This window comes from Crassostrea angulata, chromosome 8, assembly GCF_025612915.1.
Source record: "Crassostrea angulata isolate pt1a10 chromosome 8, ASM2561291v2, whole genome shotgun sequence".
NCBI classification, from domain to species: domain Eukaryota; kingdom Metazoa; phylum Mollusca; class Bivalvia; order Ostreida; family Ostreidae; genus Magallana; species Magallana angulata.
In genome coordinates this window covers 42,712,313-42,733,600 of record NC_069118.1, presented here as the reverse complement: position 1 = coordinate 42,733,600, position 21,288 = coordinate 42,712,313, and the positions used below count along the sequence as shown (strand labels likewise).

Genomic DNA, 21,288 nt, shown 5'->3' with positions numbered 1-21,288 from the left:
ATAGCATAATAGAACTGAAGACAATAGGAAGTTATTTATTTTTAAAGGGAGCTCTGTTGGCAGTTAGTTGCAGATCTTGATACCCAAGTAAGAGAAAGGTGGCGTCTCTGACCGATCCTTTTGCTCTTTCTTGTGGGCGAGTGAGGCTTCCCTGTCAAAGGCTTGTATAAGTTTAAAATCATAGATCAAATTATAAACTAAACACATATATGAGTGATATAAAGTGGTTATTTTGATGAATATTTTATCATAATTTGTTTCTTTTGTTTTAAGTAAAGAGTTAAAGACTAGATTTTTGATAATTTATTGAGTAAAGAGTAGTTTTTATGGACATCTAGGCAGGACTTTTTGTATGTATATCTTTCAGAGCTTGTTCCTGAAACTTGGGCGTAGACTAGACAATTTACGGAAAGAATACAAATTTTATCTCAAGTTATTTTATTCTACATATTTGTACAAGTTTCACTTATATAATTTATTAGCTTAATCAGCTCTATAGTGAACAAAATTTGTTGTTAAAAATATACAGGAGACAATGCAAGAGTATTTTGAAAGGGCTTTGCTGGCAGTAAGTTGCAGATCTTGATACCCAAGTAAGAGGAAGGTGGTGTCTCTGACCGATCCTTTTGCTCTTGCTTGTGGGCGAGTGAGGCTTCCCTGTCAGTTTCTTACAGATGCAAGGAATAAACAAACAAGACTTGATAAGACATTTCTGAGTAAAATAATGGGGAACTGTTTTCTTTTTATGATAAGTAAGATTGAGTTGAATTTTTATAGTGTCATAACTATTTTAAATTTTGTACATGCATATGCTTGATCTTATTCCAGACCTTATTAGGATAGACTAGAAGAATTTTATTGAATTTCCATGATTAAAATTTACCATTTCGCCAAATTTTGATAATCAATTATTGTTTGCATATGAAGTGTGTGTAAATTAAAATTACTTTATATACGTTCCAAAATGTTAACTGAATAGTCTGGTCATTAGAATATGTATTTTTCTTTTCTGTATAATAAATTTTTAATATAATGTAAAACCTAGGGAATTTTTTTTAAAATCACATGAAGTGTTTAAAATTAGAGATGCACATGTACATCCTATTATTGAACAATTTGTTTATTCAATTTAGTATAATTTGGTATTTGTATGCATCATATATATAAATATATAGGGTTTTTTCAATGCTATTACATATAATATGATTGTTAATATATATCTTCTCTGAAGTGGTTTTCATGGAAACTCTTATCTATTTGCAGTTATGAACTATAGAGTATGTATGTAGTATGTATGTTTCTATGAAAACATGCTATTTTCAAAATACATGTACTAGGAAAGAGAATTTGTGTGTGCGTGTGTATGTATTTTAGTGACCAGTAAATAAGTAAAAAAAAATTGATTACTTCAGTATTGTCAACTTTCAACAATTGCTTTTCTTTATCCACATGCATTATATAGAAAAAATGACTTTGTGTTGTAATTTATGTTGTATATGAAAATACGCAAGTTAAGCTAGAATTTGTTATTTGCAGACCATGCAGCAATTTTTATTGGTCTGTTTCAGTTGTGGTTTTTTTCCTACTAGTCTATATAGATTCCATTATTTCCATTTAATGTGTATTAGCCTGCATTTGCTTAAGTCAAATGTGCATTTCACAATTCCAAATTTGGACATTTTACCTAAGTATTTTTTAAGAACTATATCAGAAATTGTAATGGCATCTATTCCATATGTATTTGATCATGACGTACGTATTGTAATTTTCTAAATTGTGACTTTTATGCTTAAAACTTTGAAATGTTTTGCTCTGTAAGAATACATGTATTTATTTTTTTACATCATTGAGACTTTAACATGCAATAAAATCGAATCTTAAGTGGACTTGTGTGTGATTTTAATTTTCAAAAATGATAGCAAAAACAATTTCAAAGAAAACAACTGGATGTTTGAAGTTATATAAAGATGTATGCGGTGGTATAATAATTTAATTAAACGAAAATAATAATGATGTAAAATATATACAATTCCAGTTTATATTGGCAGGTTTAATCAAAATATTATCGTCGCATAAACAATAGGTATAATGTAAGTTGATAAAAGCGTTTATTTGAATGTTTTAGGAAGTTTAAGATATCCGTATATAATTTAATTTTTGACAGTTTTATAATGTAAAATGTAAATTAAACGAGAACAAATAATGAATTAAAATTCAACATTAAATTTTATTAACCAAACAAATTTAATATATCCATTAAACTTAATTTTTTGAGCATGTTTAATGAAAATTATACGTTTTATATACAAGAGGTATAATGTTAGTTTACGGAACACTTAAATCTGTGCGTATGAGTAAGTTTACAATTTTTCCGACATTATTAAATTTGTTCTTTTACGGAATCCAGTAAACTCATATTAAATGCTAATTATTTTTAAACGTTTTCGGGCACACAATATGTAATACTACATACTTAAATTCTAAATAATCGTAACGTTTAAATTGCATTTAAGGTGAAATTAAACGCGACTTTTCGTGCAGTGGTACCTGAAATAAAAAACATCGCATAGGATCCCGCATTAAGCAAAATAAGCTAAATTTCGGAACCTAAATCATACGGAGAGATTGATGGATAGATAGATGGGCGGATAAATGGATAGATGGGCGAATGGATGGATAAATGATTGGGCGGATGGATTGATGGATAGATAGATAGATGGACGAATTAATAAATGTATGGATACTACTTTAAGCGGATGGATTGATGAGAATGTATAGATGAATGGGTGGAAGAACTGACACCGATTTAGGTGGGGGGGGGATACTAATACGACAGGCTTTGTATTTTTGGGAGTTGATTTTCAAACCGAAAGTGAAACAGTGTTTGGACCTCAGCACAAATCATTGCTGCTGACAAGACTTAGTTCTTGAAAATTATTGATGAATTCGATGTATGTATGCTTAAGCATTGTTTTTCAAGGAAACCTATTTATAAATACCTTGAAAATAGTCAGATTTTAAATGGTACGAACAATTTAAATATTTTTTTGTAGTCGTATGTATTCCTACGCCAGAGTTCAATTGTTTTTATAGTCTCGTTCAACTCGACGCTCGGCTGTCTCCGTAAATCCTTGTCGGAGATTTACGGTGTCAGCCGAGCGTTTGATTAAACGAGACTAGAGTTCAATATTCCTTGGATCCATACAATTTTCGAGAAATATTTCTATCACTGATACATAGTTTGATTGAATTTATTTTATCTTTAAATATTATTTAACATGATTCAAATGGGGGTTTCTCGACATTCTTGTCGAAAGAGTCAAAATATTCATATTATAAAAATGTGCGTAATTCAAATTAGAAACTTATGGTGGCATAGTTCTGCCACCACTTGTCAGATAATTATGTCGACTTGTCAGATGATTATGTTGACTTGTCAGATATTTATGTTAACTTGTCAGATCTTTATGTTGACTTGTCAGAAAATAATCATAGTGACTAAAAACTCAATATTTTTTTAACCAAGCCACTAACTGCCATTCACTTGTCATCATAATATCTGACAAGTCGACATAATCATCTGACAAGTCGACATAAAGATCTGACAAGTGAACATAATCATCTGACAAGTCGACATAATCATCTGACAAGTCGACATAAAGATCTGAAAAGTTAACATAATTATCTGACAAGTCAACATAAAGATCTGAAAAGTTAACATAATTATCTGACAAGTCAACATAAAGATCTGACAAGTTAACATAATTATCTGACAAGTCGTCTTATCGAATAAAGATAGTTATTATTATTTTATTTCGGCCATTTTGTTTGCTGAAACGTGTGTATGAAGGTAGGCATTAAATTGACACAAAGAAAATGCAGATTTGCATATTATGAGCATGATTTTTTTGTTTTCTTTTGTAGTCATATTGTTTTTCTTGATTAAAGTATTATATTATGTGGCTTTGAAATGAAAATCTTAACTATAATTATAAGCCAGAAACTGTCTGATTCGAAAGGAAGAAAACACAGGCATTTGAAAGCAAATTTCGATCGGGCTAGGAATACACGTAAACTTTTGCCTGAAATACAGACGACTTAGCGGCGGCTTGAAAATAGAAATTAGAAAATAATTTATTATCAATCTTTCAGTCTTTATCATGGCAAGCGATCCACCGTGTCCCCAAAAGCCTTATAAGGTTTGGAATTTTGACAAAACTGAGGGCAGAATAATAGCTGCATCAAAGCTGGAGGAACTGCAACTGAAAGGTAACGTTAGGCTTATGATCGTAGTCATTTAGGTTCAAAATACGCGACTTTTTTATTGTCATATTTTAAAAATATTAAAATAGTTCAATTGTTTTAGGCCTATAGAATCAATGTTATGCAACGTATTTTTTCTGTCGATTAGTGGAGTGTTATGTTTTATTAAGATATATCAATATAATGCACCCGTATTATTACTAGTATACTGGCGTGCCAGTATAGGCCTATAGCATGCGTCAGTTCTTTTATGTCCATTACTAAAATTGAAGGGGTCTCGTTCTTAAAGATGCAAGATCTTGTGAATTACCTCATTAAAAATGGGATGTGTGTTGTACTATGTTATTGTATGTGCCAGGTAACTAGGTTGTTCATCCATAAGACTACATTATTTTCTTGATATAGATTTTAGTTTTGCATTAATTTTCTTACACTCTGTTTGCAGCAAAGACAAAATTTGACATTAGCACCAACATTAAGTTGGTACTAGAAGATGGATGCATAATTGATGATGAAGAAGCGTTCCAAATGCTTCAGGGTAGCATTAGTGAGGTGTTTTGTCTCAAAGAAGGTGAAAGTCTGTCCTTTGCAGGACCATCCTCTCAGTCTTCCCCATCAGGTAAGGTATATTGTGTTAAGGTGGTCTGAATTAATTTCTGAGTTTTTCATAATTTTTAATTGGCTCTTATATTTAGGTCTCTTGTTCAGTAGCTGATGCATTTGTTTGTTTAAAAGTAAGGGCAGTTTAGCTCAGCAAACTCTTTTAACCCATTGAGGCAGTGTTAACAATTTTTTTAAAGACTGATGCACATTTTGAAACATACCTTCTTGTTGCATGAAAATCTACTTTGCTGTGATTGATTTTCTTAAATTTACATTGCTACAGCTGGTAATACAAGCCATCTCTTGCACCTAGTGCAACGCATAAGAAATAAACAAACTTCAGTAAGTATGCTTGATTAAGTTTAACATAATGCTTCCAAACAACATTGCAAAAAACAATTTTTATTTATTTAGAATTTTTGAATTATTACCCTCATACATAACATTGTATTAATATGAAATGTATCTCATTATAAAGGGCTATGAGGGCACATTCTGATTAAATGTTAATAAATTACTATCTGTAAAGTAATTTGTGATCAAGTGATACATGTAGAAGCCTAGTTGTTCGGTGTAATTTCAAATATATGTTTTAAGCTTGTTATAATTAAATTAGCATTATTCAATCGATTATTACATGCAAAAGCATTTATTTACTTATTGTCAAATAATTGGAAATGAAGTCCTGGATATTAATAGGATGAGTGATGGATTTATGAGGAAAAGAAAATTCGCTGTAAATATATCATGTAGGTATTTATCGCTCAATCTGTGACTCTTTATTATTACAGTTACACAGTCAGCCAAAGCGCCGTAAAAGTACCATTAATTTAAATTTTGGGTGGATGGTGTTTGATGAAACAAGTTCAAAATTTTGTCAGATTCGCAGTCCACGGGGAGGAGGAACAAGAATCATGGAGATGAGACTAAACTCAACTTATGATGATCTTCTGGAAATAGGAAAAAGCACCTTTTTCCCAAACGGTATTAGATTGACGTTTTGTTAATTGTTTTTTCTCCATAAAAACTTTCAGCAATGAACTGGTTTCTATTAATTCTCACATTTAGACTCAAAATCAACTAATCTCTTCTAAGGATGCAATTCAAGTTTTTTCTGTTGGAGGGTCACTTTCCTATGATTTAAGCTCATCTGAGCTGGAAGCTCAAGTGAGCTTTTTTGATCATTTTTTGGGTGTCATCCATATGTGCATCAGTCTGACCAGCCGTCTGTAAACTTTGCACATTTTCAACTTCTCCAATACCACTGGGCCAATTTCAACCAAACTTGGCACAAAGCATTATTATTATTTGTTAAAAAGAAGTTTAAGAACTCAATTTGTTAAAATGAAGGACCACAACTTGTTTTTAGGAGAGATTATTACGAATGAATAAAAATTTGTTGGTTTTTAAAAAAAAATTCTCTCAAAACCATTAGACCAGAAAAGCTGAAACTTGTGTGGAAGCATTCTCAGGTAGTGTAGATGCAAGTTTGTTCAAGTAATTATCCTTAGATGTAGGATAGAGCCACAAGGGGGTGGGGGGGGGGGGTTGTTGGATTTTTAATTAAGAATATATAGAGAAAAAAATAATTGTAACTTGTGGAAGGATCATCTGGTTGTGTAGATTTAAATTTGTTCAAATCATGATCCTCAGGTAGTTAGTGTCGATTCGATTTTTTAAATATGGTCTTCAGGGGGTAGTGTGGGGCTATAATTGGGGTCCAATTTTACATTAGAATTCTTAAAGATAATTCTCAAAAACTCAAATGTTATAATACTTGATATTAATTACATGCAAGTATCTTGGCATTTTGGTGATTCTCAGATGTTTAGACTGTGACCTTTGGACAATCATTGGGCCCAAAAGAGGCTCAAAGATGATGTAGGTTCACACACACATATATAAATATATATATATATATATTAAAATCATTTTATACTGGATATTTCTACTTCATTGTCCATAAATGTATACATGTATTTTGTGGATGATTCCATAAAGCTGATTTTATTATGCTATAGTTGTTCAGGTATGGGCCTCTTGATTTTTAGTTTGTTATAACTTATATTATTAAAACTTCATTTAATAACTTACCAGTATATGAAAAAAAAACTTCATTTACCCAAGGTAAATAATCTTTTTTTTATTGTTTTGTCAGTACTGCAACCATGTGCAAATCAGTGCATTTTTATTACATGCATATGGATTAATATTTTGAGATACAATGTAACACAAGCATAGTAACGATAACATACATGTAAATACCATAGCCATAACATAATATACATGTATGTTGAATCTTCTAATGTTTATAGGCGTATCGCATCTTGGTATAGTAGAAGAGTATAACCACGAAGTTGGTGACTTTTGTGGGAAAGCTATAACAGCACAAGCAGAAAATTTCACATTGGAGAACTATGTCCTTAACCTTAAAATGACCACCAAACCAAGACTCTATCTTCTGTCAAAGAAGAAAGTGCAAGAGCAGGAGGTAAAACCAATCAAAAAGCAATTTTTTTTTCTAGAGCTTACCCCTCCCCCACAAGTTATTGATTAATCCAAAGATATGAAATCTACAAAAATCACTGTTATTGGATCATTGATAATTAAATTTAGCTCTCTTGAGTCAAAGGTTCATATGCTCTTTTTTATTTAAATTTCTGTTTTGTTTGTTGTTACATTATTTACTTTTTCTGGAAATTGTTACATGTACATTAATTTCAACCCAAATTGGGTATTGTAGATTTAATAATTAAACATGAGGAAATAATGTCCACATAAATGCTTAAGAAGCAAATTTCTAACAGTTTTGAACTTTATGATATAAGAAGAAGAAAAAACATGATGTGGGCAATTTTATATTCTTGCAATTTGATACAAAAAAGTGGAATTATGGAATTAAGTACTAAAATAAGATTACTGTTACATGAAATGATGCAAAAAACAACATCAAAGCCAAATAAACTAGTTCTGCATTAGCACTTTATTCTGCATCCTTGCATATAAAAATTTGGTAGTGCACATATTTATTTTCCCTGACCCAGAATTATCACAATAAACATAAAATACCATGATTTAAATCCATGGTTATTATTTCTATGGTTTATATATTTTTTGGAAAACCAGGTGTGACTCATTGTTTAATGCCATGTTTTAGGAAGAGAGTAATGAGTCTTGGGAACTACCAGACATACCAGAGATTATATCTAATCATCCAACACTTGAAGAACCAGATATCCCTGCGATTCCTGATCACCTACTCACTGAACAAGCATCTGGTGATATGGCACAAGCAATAGCCTCACCTGTTGTAAGAAAGCTGGGTTTTTCTTCGAAATATTTTTAGCTCACCTCAAGTGAGCTTTTCTGATCAAAATTTGTCTTTCGCCGTTGGTCTTGGCATTAGTGGCGTTGTTGTTGTTGTAAACTTTTCACATTTTCATCTTCTTCTCCAGAACACATTGACAGATTTCAACCAAACTTGGCACAAAGCATCACTGGGGAAAGGGGTTTCAAGTTTGTTTAAATGAAGGGCCACACCCTCTTTAAAGGGGAGATAATTGAAAATTATTTAACAACAACAAACAGTTTAACAAACTATTAGGCCATAAAAGCTGTAACTTGTATGGAGGCATCCTCAGGTAGTGTAGATTTAAGTTTGTTCAAATCATGGTCCCCTGGGGTTGGACGGGGCAACAATGGGGATAAATTTTTACATAGGAATTTATAGAGAAAATCTTTAAAAATCTTCTTCTTAAAAACTATTTGGCCAGAAAAGCATAAACTTGTGTGAAAGCATCCTCAGATAGTGTAGATTCAAATTTGTTCAAATTATGGTCCCACGGGGGTAGGACAGGGCCACAGTGGAGGGGGGGATGAATTTTTACATAAGAATGTATAGATAAAATCTTTAAGAATCTTTTTCTTAAAATTTATTTGGCCAGGAAAGCGTAAACTTGTGTTGAAGCATCCTCAGATAGTGAAGATTAAAATTTGTTTAAATCATAGTCCCTGGGGGTAGGGTGGGGCCACCATGGGGGATGAACTTTTACATTGGAATGTATAGAGAAAATCTTTAATTATCTTCTTCTCACAAACTATTACGCGAGGAAAGCTCAATTTGGAGTGGAGGTACCCTCAGATAGTGTAGATTCAAGTTTGTTCAAATTATGGTCCCTGGGGGTTAGGCGGGGCCACAAAGGGGGATGCATTTTTACATAGGAATATAAAGAGAAAATCTTTGAAAATATTTTGGAAAAGTTTTCAGTTCAAAAAGCAGTAACTTGTGTGAAAGCATGGGTTGTGCAGATTTAAATTTGATCAAAACATGATTCCTCAGAAAGAAATTGGGCCATAAAGTGGGGGAGGGGGTTATATATTAATAGATAAAAATCTTCTTACAGCTACAACAAAAGAGGCTTGATATTTACCATAAAACTATGTGGATAGAAATCGGCAGATTTTTTAAATATTTTGAGAAAGATCTACTGTACTTAGTTGTCAAGATATTTTGATTTTGATATTGCAATGCTATTTTGATCAGAGTTACGGCAATTGTTGCTCAGGTGAGCGATGTGAGCCCCTGGGCCTCTTTTTAGCCAGAAACTAGAGACTAAGTTAGCATTTCTGGTTACTTTTTGTCTGGTGTCTGACTGTTTGTAAACTTTTTACATTTTTTACTTGTAATTCTTCTCCAAAATTGATTTAATATGGAAGTACATGTATAATAATCAACAAAGATACTACATTCACTTTTTACTTTTTAGACTATTAGAATGCCTCAGATGCCCACATGCACAGTTTGTACAGAGAGATTCTCCGATACATTTTTCATCCCGTGTGGACATATCGCTTGCACCGTTTGTGCAGCAGAATTGGAAGAGAGAGGACAGCAATGTCACATCTGCAGAGGAATTTTCACCTCAACCTCTAAACTGTATTTTTGAGATGTATACAAAACCAGTATTTCTGTACTAGACACTTAGTATGTTCATATGCTAAGTAATTTGCAACTTTTCTTTTGAAAACTAGAGTATATATCGGTAGAAAAAACTACTGAGCTGTTGGCCATGGTTTATGGACGATTTCTTTTTTTTAAATTGATCAATATTATTCTTAATTTTGCCTATTACATGTATTAACACATATTCTTTTTAATTTAAGGTTTTGTGCAGTAGTAGGCAACTATTGTATTTATAGAGTGAGGACAAACTTTTTTCCACTTTTAATTCATTGTCAGAAAAAAAACCTCTGGCATGTTTTTTAAAAATTGTGAATTCATAACCCTGACCAATATTAGGGGATATCATATGTAGGTTACATGATGAAAATAAACATTCCTAGGGTTGTTGTTTATTTTTTCCATACATATTGAAGAAAATTGTACTGATGGTCAGGAAGAGACATGTTTCAATAAAAATTGTATAATAAAACTAATTGTCATTTTTTTCTTCTGTAAATTGATCCAATATAAAACTAAAAGAGGCAAGTACATATATTTTTTGAGCTTAGCTTTTTAAATTAAGCTTGTTCAACAAATATATTTACTTCTACAAATGTCCTGTTTACTCCATCTGACATCTGTTAATCTGTACTGCTACATGTATATTCATTTGACCAAAATGCATCATTATGTACATATTTATATATCTAAATATATAAAATGTTTTAGCAAAGAACACTTTAGGATCCATGCTTTCTAATTTTTATGACAAAACGTCACAATATGGCGATTTTAACTCATTATGAAACAGTTTATAAAAATCGCTAAAATTTGGTGTTTCTCTCTGTGGCGCCATTGGCGTGGCTTCGATATTCCGACCCGTAGGTCCAGAGTTCGAATACTGCAGGGAGTTTTATATTTTTAAATAGGGTACAATTTTTAAAAAAATTAATTTTATCCCAAAATTGATTTTTTTTTCAATTTTAAGTGGAACACATGCTAGAAATCTATATCTTTAAGACATTTAGAAAAATGGGCTTGTAAGCAGGGCTGCGTTTTACAAAAGAACTCACGACTTGCGATCAAATTAATGAATGACGATTTATCATGAACTAATCAATGTTTTATTTTAATGGCTGTGAAATATGATTATGGCAGTCAAAAAAGTTGTAAATACTAGTAAATGAGTTTATATAATGTTTTCCCTTTAAGATCAATCCATAAGAGGTAAAATATTTACGACTTTGTCGTAAGTTCTTTTGTAAAATGCAGTCCAGAACTTTACCCAAATTAAAGGTGTAAGGACCCTTAATTAATTAATTCTTGACAACCGACTAGGTTTTGCTTAAGTACTCTTGTACTTACGGAATTAAGTCTTAAGAATGCACTGACGTCCTACTTAAGCAGTCTTAGACTAAAGTACCTTTTATGTTACGACCTCCGATATCATGAAACTATTAAATGAGTTCGATTAGATTTTATCATTTATTACTAGCCTATATTTCAAATCTACATGGTTTTAAAAAGATATTAAAACAAAAGCTAACGACTTCTAAGTACTAAACTCTGAAGACAATATCCTGACAAGTGATCATTAAAATTTTCTGAGTTTACAGTTTAAACAGTTTCACAGTTTCGGAACCTGCATGAACCAGGCTGTTGAGAAATCCTTTTGATGTTCAGCCATCTTGGGGGAAACGTACGGGAGGATCATCATTGGTCAAATAAAACTGAAAATTTAAAGACAACTAAAATAATGTCAAAGCTGTTTGCTTATCAAAAATCAAGGTTTAATATTCAGTGTGTCGCTCACTCACGACCTAATTTACTTGCGCAATGAGGTTTGTAAGCCGAGCAAACAACTCGGTGGCTTCATCTTTTGTTGTGGGTGTATAAACCAAATTATTTTGGCGAATCAAATGTCCAGCCAACTCCACGGATACGCCCCTTACTGGTGGATTTTGACCATATTGTCGCTCAAGAGCCACGAGGTTCCCATTTAAAGGCATCTTATAGTCCCGAGCCAAGTACGTTTCAGGTTGAAAATACAAAACATCTGGCTTCCCAGCTGGCAGATCAACATTCTTGCTTTTTCTTATCCGATGCTCGTTCCAGTGCCGTGCTACTCCATCAAGTTCTGTATCAATCAAATGTAAGAAACAGAACCGGCTGCATTCAAGGTGAATCATATCGGAGGTATCCATTATTCCATAATCAGCCAAATCTTTAAAGTGATCAATCCATGTATTCCCTACCATTTCACGCAAGCTTCTCCAAAATCTCTCTATCCTGGTGTTTCTGTTGGAAGATCCGTAAATGAAACTTGAGATTCCTTGAAATGGATCATTATGATTCCAGCGTAAACCATATTGTATGTCGCGTGCGATAGAGTTTTCCGTTCCCCTATCAGCATAGATTATCATAGGTACACCATTTATTTCCTTTACGTAATCTAAATAGAATCTTGCAACATATTGTGGGTTTTTATTTGATTTGCAAGCACGCAACCATAGAACACGTCGTGAATAGCCATCGACTGCTCCATGTATCGAAATACCGAATGGTTTAAGTTTGTCCCAACCGTCCATGTGGATGGCAAAATTTGGGCCTTTGTTAGAATAAGCTCGTCGATGCAAACATCTGCGACTTCTTGCAAGCACCCCCTCTGCATCCAATACAGACAGTGCCAAACGAACAGTTTCCGAGGACGCGATGATATCGTGATCGGTGAGCAACCTTCGCCGCATCAGCCTATACCCCATATTTCTAGAAGACCCAGCCAGTTCATGTAGTAGAGCACGCACAATCTCTTCTAATGAAGATTGGTTTTCTCTTCTCTTAAGCTGTTTTTCTCTCAAAATCCGGTGTACCTGCCTTTCACCAATAGCTATTCCATGTCTGGTGACTAGAAACCCAATTATTTCTCTCACAGCAGTGTATCCTGCATGGTAGTAAATGGCGATAATATCATCTCTTTCAAAATTTGCTCCAAATGTGTTAAGATTTTGCAGAAGAGCTGGTGTGTAAGTGTGACGGCTCATCGTAACAAGTCACCAACCTGAAATACATTTTGAAAAGTGTTTAGAAAGACAACACGTAAGATGTCAAGATTGAAACAAGTACGTTGAAGAATGAAAACAAAACAGTTCATAGCCGAATCCTGGGTAGTTATATCAATAGTCAATCAGAATTCATTACATGATCATGTAGTTATCCATTAGTAATTTGTCATACATGTATTTTTTACTTTATAAAAAGTTTTCCTTCATTTCATAGGAATCAGTCAAATACCGGTATATACTTCATTACAAATCTTTTGAAAGTACTTAACATAAAAAAACATCTATATGACGCCACAGCTTTCGTAATTTTTCTCATTTTGTAAAAAAAAGGATTAAGGGAGATTGAAAATTAATATCAATATATGGAGGCATATAGCATTGAGAGGGGGTTGCTTGTCAAGACTTTGGATAAGTCTTCCCCCTGATTCTGTTCGACCAAGGGAGTACATAATAAGCTATTACACTTTTCATGTATGCATTATTTGCGTCTCACCTCTTTGATATACTTCTCTACCTTTTATAAGATAATGTACAAGTTAATGAGAACAAGATATCCGTGAGCCAATGTTCACTAGTGATACCTCCGCTCTGATGTGAATATGCAAAATAAGCAAAGTCGACATTTAACAGAAAGTTGGCACCCGATTGGTAAAAAAAATACATCCCACAATATGGCATGCCAAAACAAATTGTGTGTTAAAATTTCAAGCATATGCGATTAATAGTTGCTGAGAAACCTTTGACGAAAATTTGTTTGAAAATTTAGGCTGAAAAATAGATCGTCATTTAACAGGAAGTTGACGTCCAATTGGTAAAAAAATTTATCCCACGATATGGGCATGCCTCAATAAAACACTGTGTGCAAATATCAAGCTTCTGCGATAAATCTTTGACGAAAATTTGTTTGAAAATTTTGACTAAGTAATAAACAAAGTCATTATTTAGCAGGAAGTTGACGTCCGATTGGTACAAAAATATATCCCACAATATGGCATGCCTCAACAAATAGTGTGTTAAAATTTCAAGCATCTGCAATAAATAGTTGCTGAGAAATCTTTAACGAATTTCTTTTTTGAAAATTTAGGCTGAAAAATAAACAAAGTCGTCATTTAACAGGAAGATGACGTCCAATTGGTACGAAAATATATCCCACGATATGGCATGCCTAAACAAAGAGTATGTTAAGATTTCAAGCATCTGCTATAAATTGTTGCTGAGATAAATGCGACAGAATTTTTTGTTACGGACGGACAGACAGAAAGACGGACGGACACACAAGGGTACAACAGTAAACTATACCCCCTTCTCCTTCGGAGCCGGGGTATAATAAAGAGTGAAACTATAAATATGGTCTTTAGAGAAGTCGACAGACATACCCAGCACGTAGGATGTGCCTGCTTACTATTTTGAGAGAGAATACCCTCGATTACACATATCAAGAGAATACTTATAATTTGCATTCATTAAGATTGGTATAAAAAGATTTTAAAGATACATTGACATACAGGTTTTCACAAGTTATAACCAAAACAACACTGAATATATTCCCGCATCTGCATTGTAAAAACATGTAAAAAAAAAAAAACACACACAAAAAACCCTACATAACAAATCTGAAATAAATAATATGGCTTACCTATGATTTTCTCTGCTACGCTTCGCAAATGAATTGATCAGAAAAAACAAAATGGCCGCTAGTTTGGAGAAAATTATCAATGATATTATTAAGTCGCTTTGTCAGATAATGATGTTGACTTGTCAGAAAATTATGTCAACTTGTCAGATAATTATGACGACTTGCTAGAAAGTGATGTCGACTTAAAAGATGATTATGTCGACTTTTTATATAATAATGTCGACTTGTCAGATAATTATGTCGACTTGTCAGATAATTATGTCGACTTTTCAGAAAATATTATGTCAACTGGATGGCACAAATTGGGCGTACACACGTTATCATGTTGAATTTTTAAACACGTGAATAAGTGACAAGTCGACATAAAGATCTGACAAGTCGACATAAAGATCTGACAAGTCGACATAATTATCTGACAAGTCGACATAAAGATCTGACAAGTCGACATAATTATCTGACAAGTGGTGGCAGATCTATGCCACCATAGAAACTACATGTACTTGTCATGCAAAATAACATATCATTGATTTTAGAATAATTAAACATCGACAAAATCAACTTCCGTCAGTTCTTCAGTACTTTGATTATATAAACACAGTTCTAAATACTTCTTCGATATTTGATACTGAGTACCTTAAAATATATGTTACACTTACAAATAAATCGGTCTTTGGGATGTTCATTTGTCAATGATTACATATTTTTTTAACATGTTTAAATCAGTATATTTGGAGTAGTGTTAAATGTTTTTATTTACAAGCGTAACATGTACAATAATGTACATCAAAGAAAGACCAGTTCGGAGTTTTAAAATAAGCATGCCTATCATTTGCTTAGGTCTTCCAATGCTTCGTTTTGTTGGTTTAATATCTGCTCTGAGCACAAGGTCTGCAAATTGAAATTTATTAAGTCCCGTTAAATTGAAGAGATCTTCGTCGGTAAAAGATGATTCCTCATCAAAATTGAGACGCCTGTTGTCTGTATCAGACATAACATGGTGTACATCCTTGAAAATGCCCACGAGGTCAGCAGCCAGTATCCGTTTACTTGGTATTGTTTGAGCATTAATCTTTACATCAGGTTTCAGGTTTTTTTAATTTTGCAAATGTGATTTGCAACAATGCACACCTAGCGGTATCAGAACCCCCCACTGCAAGAAAATGTCCACCCTGGCGTCTGCTGGTACTATACAATGACCAGTGTGTTTATGTCTACATATAAAACAATTTGATTTTGACTTTCCAGCGCGTGGAAATGGGAGAGCAATAACATTTTTACATTTGACCATTTTTGGTTCAAAGGTTGATATTTCTTTTGACTCTAATGATTTTATGTCTCTGTAGTATTTGGATAAACACTTGGAACACATGTGTCCATCACGATTTACATTTGCTGATTGCTTCAGTGCCCACTCGTACTGGTTAACAGTTATTTTTTTTGTTTGGCCTTTTGCTTCATAAATGACTTGCATAGGTCGCATTGTGTCTTTGTAAACGGCATGATTTTTCAAAGAAGATACGCTTACTTTCTTGATATTTATAGATGCATGGCACTTGTACGTTGTGTTGACGTCCTCTTTAGTATGTGATGTGATATCTATATATATGGACAGTTCGTTCATGTACGTATACGTCGGGTACATTACACAAGAAGTACATGTGCATGTACTAGATCAGATGCGGGAACGAACAAATTAATTTAACCGTACTCTAAAATTTTTATTTAAAAATCCACATTATTCATTTTAGATTTTTAAAATGTTGATACCTTTGTCAAAACGTATTAAAAAATCATTCATAATATTAATACCAAACGCATCAGGATTCGAACCTAAGCAAAAAAGTTCTCACGTTTAAAGACCGTCTGCTTAACCACTAAACCACAGTCGACATAGATATCTCAATTGTAAATTAGCACACTTCTTTTGCATTGTAAGAGTATATATATTTTTTTCCTAAAATTCTATTTTTTTTAAAATATGCTTGTTTGAAACAACATTCGAAAATGGTAGTTTTTAAGAAAATACCTGGTTCTTAATGCTAATATTAAAATAGTTTTGTTTAAAGGAGGCAGTTTTTCAGAACAATGAGGATTACCCTCTTAAAATGCATGAAATCTGTTTCATTTCTCTGTGTGACCATTTTCAAATTTATTTCATGGTCTCATAAAAGTTACTACAAACTTTCCAAATAAAATTCTACACTGCTTCATGTACAACGTTGCGTGCAATAAAAGATTCACATCGAATTCTGTATTCTGTAAGTTTGATTTTTCAATTTTATCTGCAACTCCTTTAGGGGGAAATAGCATAGGAACTGTAACACTTTCTTTAAGAAAACGTTTTATGAATCTTAAATACCTTACCTTTTCGTGGCAAGTTACTTCTGCTTCGGAACAGCCGTATAATGGGGTGTTAAACTTTATGAAATTCTAAAGAATCTGTATATCCACTTGGCAAAGTGGAGATGTCATTAATTTTGCTTAACTGTATTTTATGTCCATCATAAAGACCGTGTAGTGAGCTTGCAGCGCGCTACGTAGATCCGTAGATCTGAAAGCAAGATTTTTTTGTCTTGCATGTCTGTCTAGCTAGATGGATAGGACTCCAACAACCCCCCCCCCCGGAAAATTGAAACTTATTACATTTACGTAGTAAAAATTATCGCAAATATGCCTCCTACCCCCCCCCCCCCCCCCTTTCCCATGGCAAATAAAACTATCCTTCGGACCCTCCACCCCTACCCCATCCCTGGAAAAAAATTCTGGATTCGCGCATGGTTTAGGAAGTGAGTGCTTCACTGCTAGAAGAATTGATTTTGCAGGTCTGGAGTTCAAAATGCATATCAATACATGTAGTTCATATTTGATAATTCACAATAATTTTATATAACTGCATTCTGTGTTAAATTGTAAATGATCTTTTATCATCGACAACTTTATATTTGCTTCCCACGCCACGGTTACAAACTTATTTACTTTTAAATAATTATTATACGGATAAACAATGATTCACAAAAAGGGAGAACCATAAGTCAGAATCAAATTCGTTCTATTGAATTAAAAAAGTACCTCGTACCCCAGTATGATTACCCCCCCCCCCCCCCCAGCCCCTTATACTTACACTCGTCTGTATGGGTAAAGAGAAGGGGGATGTTTTGATAAGACTGCTCGTACACGTACTCATATATATATATCACATAGATAGGCCGGGAGGTTTAAATCTAATTTTAGCTCAACCAGGAAGTAAATCACACAAGTCTTGTATTTTCTCACTCTGATCTCAGGGCGTCACCAGGTTACCCTGCTACAGAACTAAAGGTAGGTTAGAATAATAATTTGTTTGATACAATAGAAAAGTCATAACATCTATTTCCAATGACAATACAGAAGTTAGCATGTTTCCTAGCGTAATATTGGATTTACATGTAGTTCAACATTAATATTTTTATATATGTATGCAATATTTTCAATTTTCATTGTACTAAACCGAAAGTAGTGGTCATTTTCATAGTTATATAGTGTCATGGTCAGATATCCAATGTTATTCTCGATTTGTTTTGCACTTGTTAATAAAACAACTATAATTGACAGTTTTTGATGTTAACAAATAATGGATTTGTAAAGGGAAGCTATTTACCTTATAAAATATATACCGGCATTTTATTTTCTGCTCATTATTAATATATAAATATTAAGACATGTACACTAAAAATTCCGGATTCGGGCATGTACATAACTAAGATCTAGATAAGTTGATAATACGGAATGGACAACTAAATTGCCTCGACCTCAAAGTTCGACATTGCAGTGTATACCGGAATGTCATAATTCCTATATATGTATCTGCTGAAGATTATTAAGGAATAAGGAATTGTTCTTTGGGTATCATGAGGTGATAATTTTGGTCGAGGCGTATTCAAATCCAATAAAGCCCGAAGGGGTTTATGATAGATTTGACCACACTCCGACCAAAATTATCACTTCATAATATTCAAAGAATGATTTCTTATTACTTATATTTATATTATTTTCAATTTGTACACTTTAAAACAACTTTATTTTAAAACCACTATTGTTTATGTAGCACATGCTATGTAATACTATGCGGCGCAGCCAATACCGTTTTTCGGTTATGCTGTAAGACACACCCATTTAGTGCCACTCATGTTTTATAAAGTTATTGGGTTTTAGTGTTCATCATTGATTCGTAATGTTATCACAGACAAAGACAGTTGAAAATGTAAATATTACTTAATACAAACATATCCATTTGAGTACCTGTATGTGTGGAGGGGGAGGGGGTCGATTGGTCTTAAATTCAAAGTTATTAATGATTGTTGATAACAAATACAACTAATAACTTATAGGCACTTTTACCATTTCAGATGGCATTATCTGAATCCCAAGCACCACCCGACGCCCAGCATTATTTGGTGTGTGGCACTGAAGACTGTGAGAAGAACTGCCAGTTTTATTGCAATGACTGTCACCAACCAATGTGTGAACAATGCAGAGATAAACACCAGAAGAATAAGAAAACCAAGAACCATGAAGTGGTCCATTATAAACAACGCAAACGTCGAATTCCTGTAGAGAAATGCAAAATCCACCCCACAAAAGACATAGAACTTCTCTGTGAGGAATGCCAGATTCCTATTTGTTCTAAATGCACAGCCACAAAAGAACATCGCGACCACGTTTTTACTGACCTAAACATTGTCTTTGCTGAAAAGGTATCGCAATATCAAGAGGAAATTGACAAAATTCGAAATTATTTTGAGCCAGTTTCTCAAGACGTGAAAATGGAAATTGCTGGAGATGTCACAGAAATAAAGAAGATCATGGAAGGTATAAGAACAGCAATGGGGGCTGAAGCTGAGTCTGTGAAAAGAATGGTTGATGCAGTCACATCAGATAATATAGAACAAGTCAACAAAATAGAACAGTTATCATTAGAAACATTAAACGGCCAAAACCAAGAAATAGATGACTACATCAACTATCTCAATGATTTAATCCAAACGTTTTATGGTTACCTATCTCCCTCATACATAGAACAAATAACATTTGCTCTCAAATCAAAAAGCCTTAATATTCGACCTGTGCCAGAGACATCCAAACCAGTCCCACCCGTATTTACTGCTGGTCAACATAGCAAGGAATATGTCGCCAAATTACTTGGTATAATAACTGTTCCCAACCCAAAAGCAGAAAACAGAAAAATAAAACCCATGGAGACTGCCTCTACACAGTTGAAATCTACAGGGAAACAGAGGAAACAAGACAGAGAGAAATCTGACGTGAAACAAACACTGTCTCTGTCTTCCTCTGCCACCAAGGTCAGGGAGTACACAGTACCAGGTGTTGATCGTTTATTTCATATATCACTAGGTAAATCAGGCAGACTCTGGGTCAGTGATTGGAATGGTAACCTTGTCCAAACAGATATACAGGGGAATCAGCTACAGAAGATACAAACCAGTAGTGAAGATGAAGGCTACCACACAGTCACACAGGACGGGAATCTGATCTATACAGACAAACGCAACAGAATCATCAATAGGAGAACACCGGATAATACAATCACTGAATTCATTAAAACAGAAGACTGGACACCACTCAGTATACACTCCTCCCATACCAACGGGGACATACTGGTGGGGATGCAAAAGGCTGGAGAGCCCTCTAAAGTCACCAGGTACAACAAGACAGGGACAGAAATACAGAACATACAGAGAGACAACAAAGGACAGGGACTGTATAGTACACCACACTACATCACAGAAAACATCACTGGTGATGTCTGTGTATCAGACTATAGCAAACATGCTGTAGTGGTGGTGAATAAATCAGGACAACACAGGTTCTCCTACACAGGTCAGGGGTCAAGGTTTGATCCCTATGGAATTTGTACTGATGTACTCGGTCACATCCTGGTGTGTGATGCTATCAGTGACACAGTTCATCTCCTGAATCGGGACGGTCAGTTCTTGTCTCTACTACTCACATCACAAAAAGAGGTAGAGGATCCCCGTAGTGTGTGTGTGGATGATGAGAACAATCTTTGGGTGGGACAACGGTGGTTCACCAACGCAGTGACAGTGTACAAGTATCTACAGTGAACTTATACATGTATGTCCATACAATAACTAGGTTCTGTGTGTGTGTTGTGAGACAATGTAACAACAACACTGTGATAGTGTACAGTTACTGGTATCTACAGTGTACATTGAAGTACATGTACATCATTTATGTAACCATGTTTATTCGTATATGTATTTTTTTTTAATTACTGTAATGAATTAATATTTTTATTGCTATTGAATTAACAAATAAAAATACATGTATTAACTTTTTTTTATAGCTATTGAAAATTGCCCGACCAAATCTTGACAATGAAATGCTATCAAAAAGACTTGCTTTACATATGATTTTTAAAATATGTTATATCGCACAGGGATTTAATTATTTAGAATATTTTTCAAATAATATTTTAAACAGTGACATTTAAAAAGCAAATATTAATCCATTAATTATTATTCATACGCACTGATCGCTAAAACAATAATATATTTTTCCTTTTTTCCATATTTCCTTTTTATCTGTCCTAATCTAATCAGTGGCGGAGTCAGAGGGGGGTGTACCCGGCGCATCCTCCTCCCCCCCCCCTACAAATTGTCAAAATAAAGTTAAATTATACTCCTTCGATCAAACAAGATGTACAACTTGCAAGTCTTAGATATGAACTTTTTGAAAATTCATGGGATTTCTCTGCATTAAAC

General features: G+C 33.7%; 3 protein-coding genes across 4 annotated transcripts in view; 2 read left to right on the top strand and 1 right to left on the bottom strand.

The window, feature by feature from the left end:
• The window catches only part of LOC128158648 (E3 ubiquitin-protein ligase TRIM71-like), a 43,517-nt gene extending 22,733 nt beyond the window's left edge, over window positions 1–20,784 (top strand). The window contains exons 2-3 of the mRNA XM_052821580.1: window positions 17,738–17,824; window positions 18,892–20,784. Coding sequence (XP_052677540.1) covers window positions 18,892–20,628 — 1,737 coding nt within the window. The 5' untranslated portion in view covers window positions 17,738–17,824 and the 3' untranslated portion in view covers window positions 20,629–20,784. The remainder of the gene's footprint in view (window positions 1–17,737; window positions 17,825–18,891) is intronic.
• LOC128158651 (uncharacterized) lies at window positions 4,039–10,294 on the top strand. Of its 2 annotated transcripts, none has more exons than XM_052821583.1 (7): window positions 4,039–4,269; window positions 4,709–4,882; window positions 5,150–5,208; window positions 5,658–5,850; window positions 7,182–7,357; window positions 8,024–8,176; window positions 9,633–10,294. In XM_052821583.1, exons 1-7 carry the CDS (start codon window positions 4,161–4,163, stop codon window positions 9,810–9,812), a joined length of 1,044 nt encoding a protein of 347 aa, XP_052677543.1. In that variant the 5' UTR covers window positions 4,039–4,160; the 3' UTR covers window positions 9,813–10,294. The 2 variants fall into 2 exon arrangements, with proteins under 2 accessions (XP_052677543.1, XP_052677544.1); XM_052821584.1 differs by lacking the exon at window positions 4,039–4,269 and adding an exon at window positions 4,353–4,621.
• LOC128158650 (uncharacterized) lies at window positions 11,299–12,849 on the bottom strand. The gene has a single exon (XM_052821582.1). The coding sequence runs from the start codon at window positions 12,847–12,849 to the stop codon at window positions 11,629–11,631; it is 1,221 nt and encodes a 406-aa protein (XP_052677542.1). The 3' UTR covers window positions 11,299–11,628.
• Window positions 20,785–21,288: the final 504 nt, after the last annotated feature.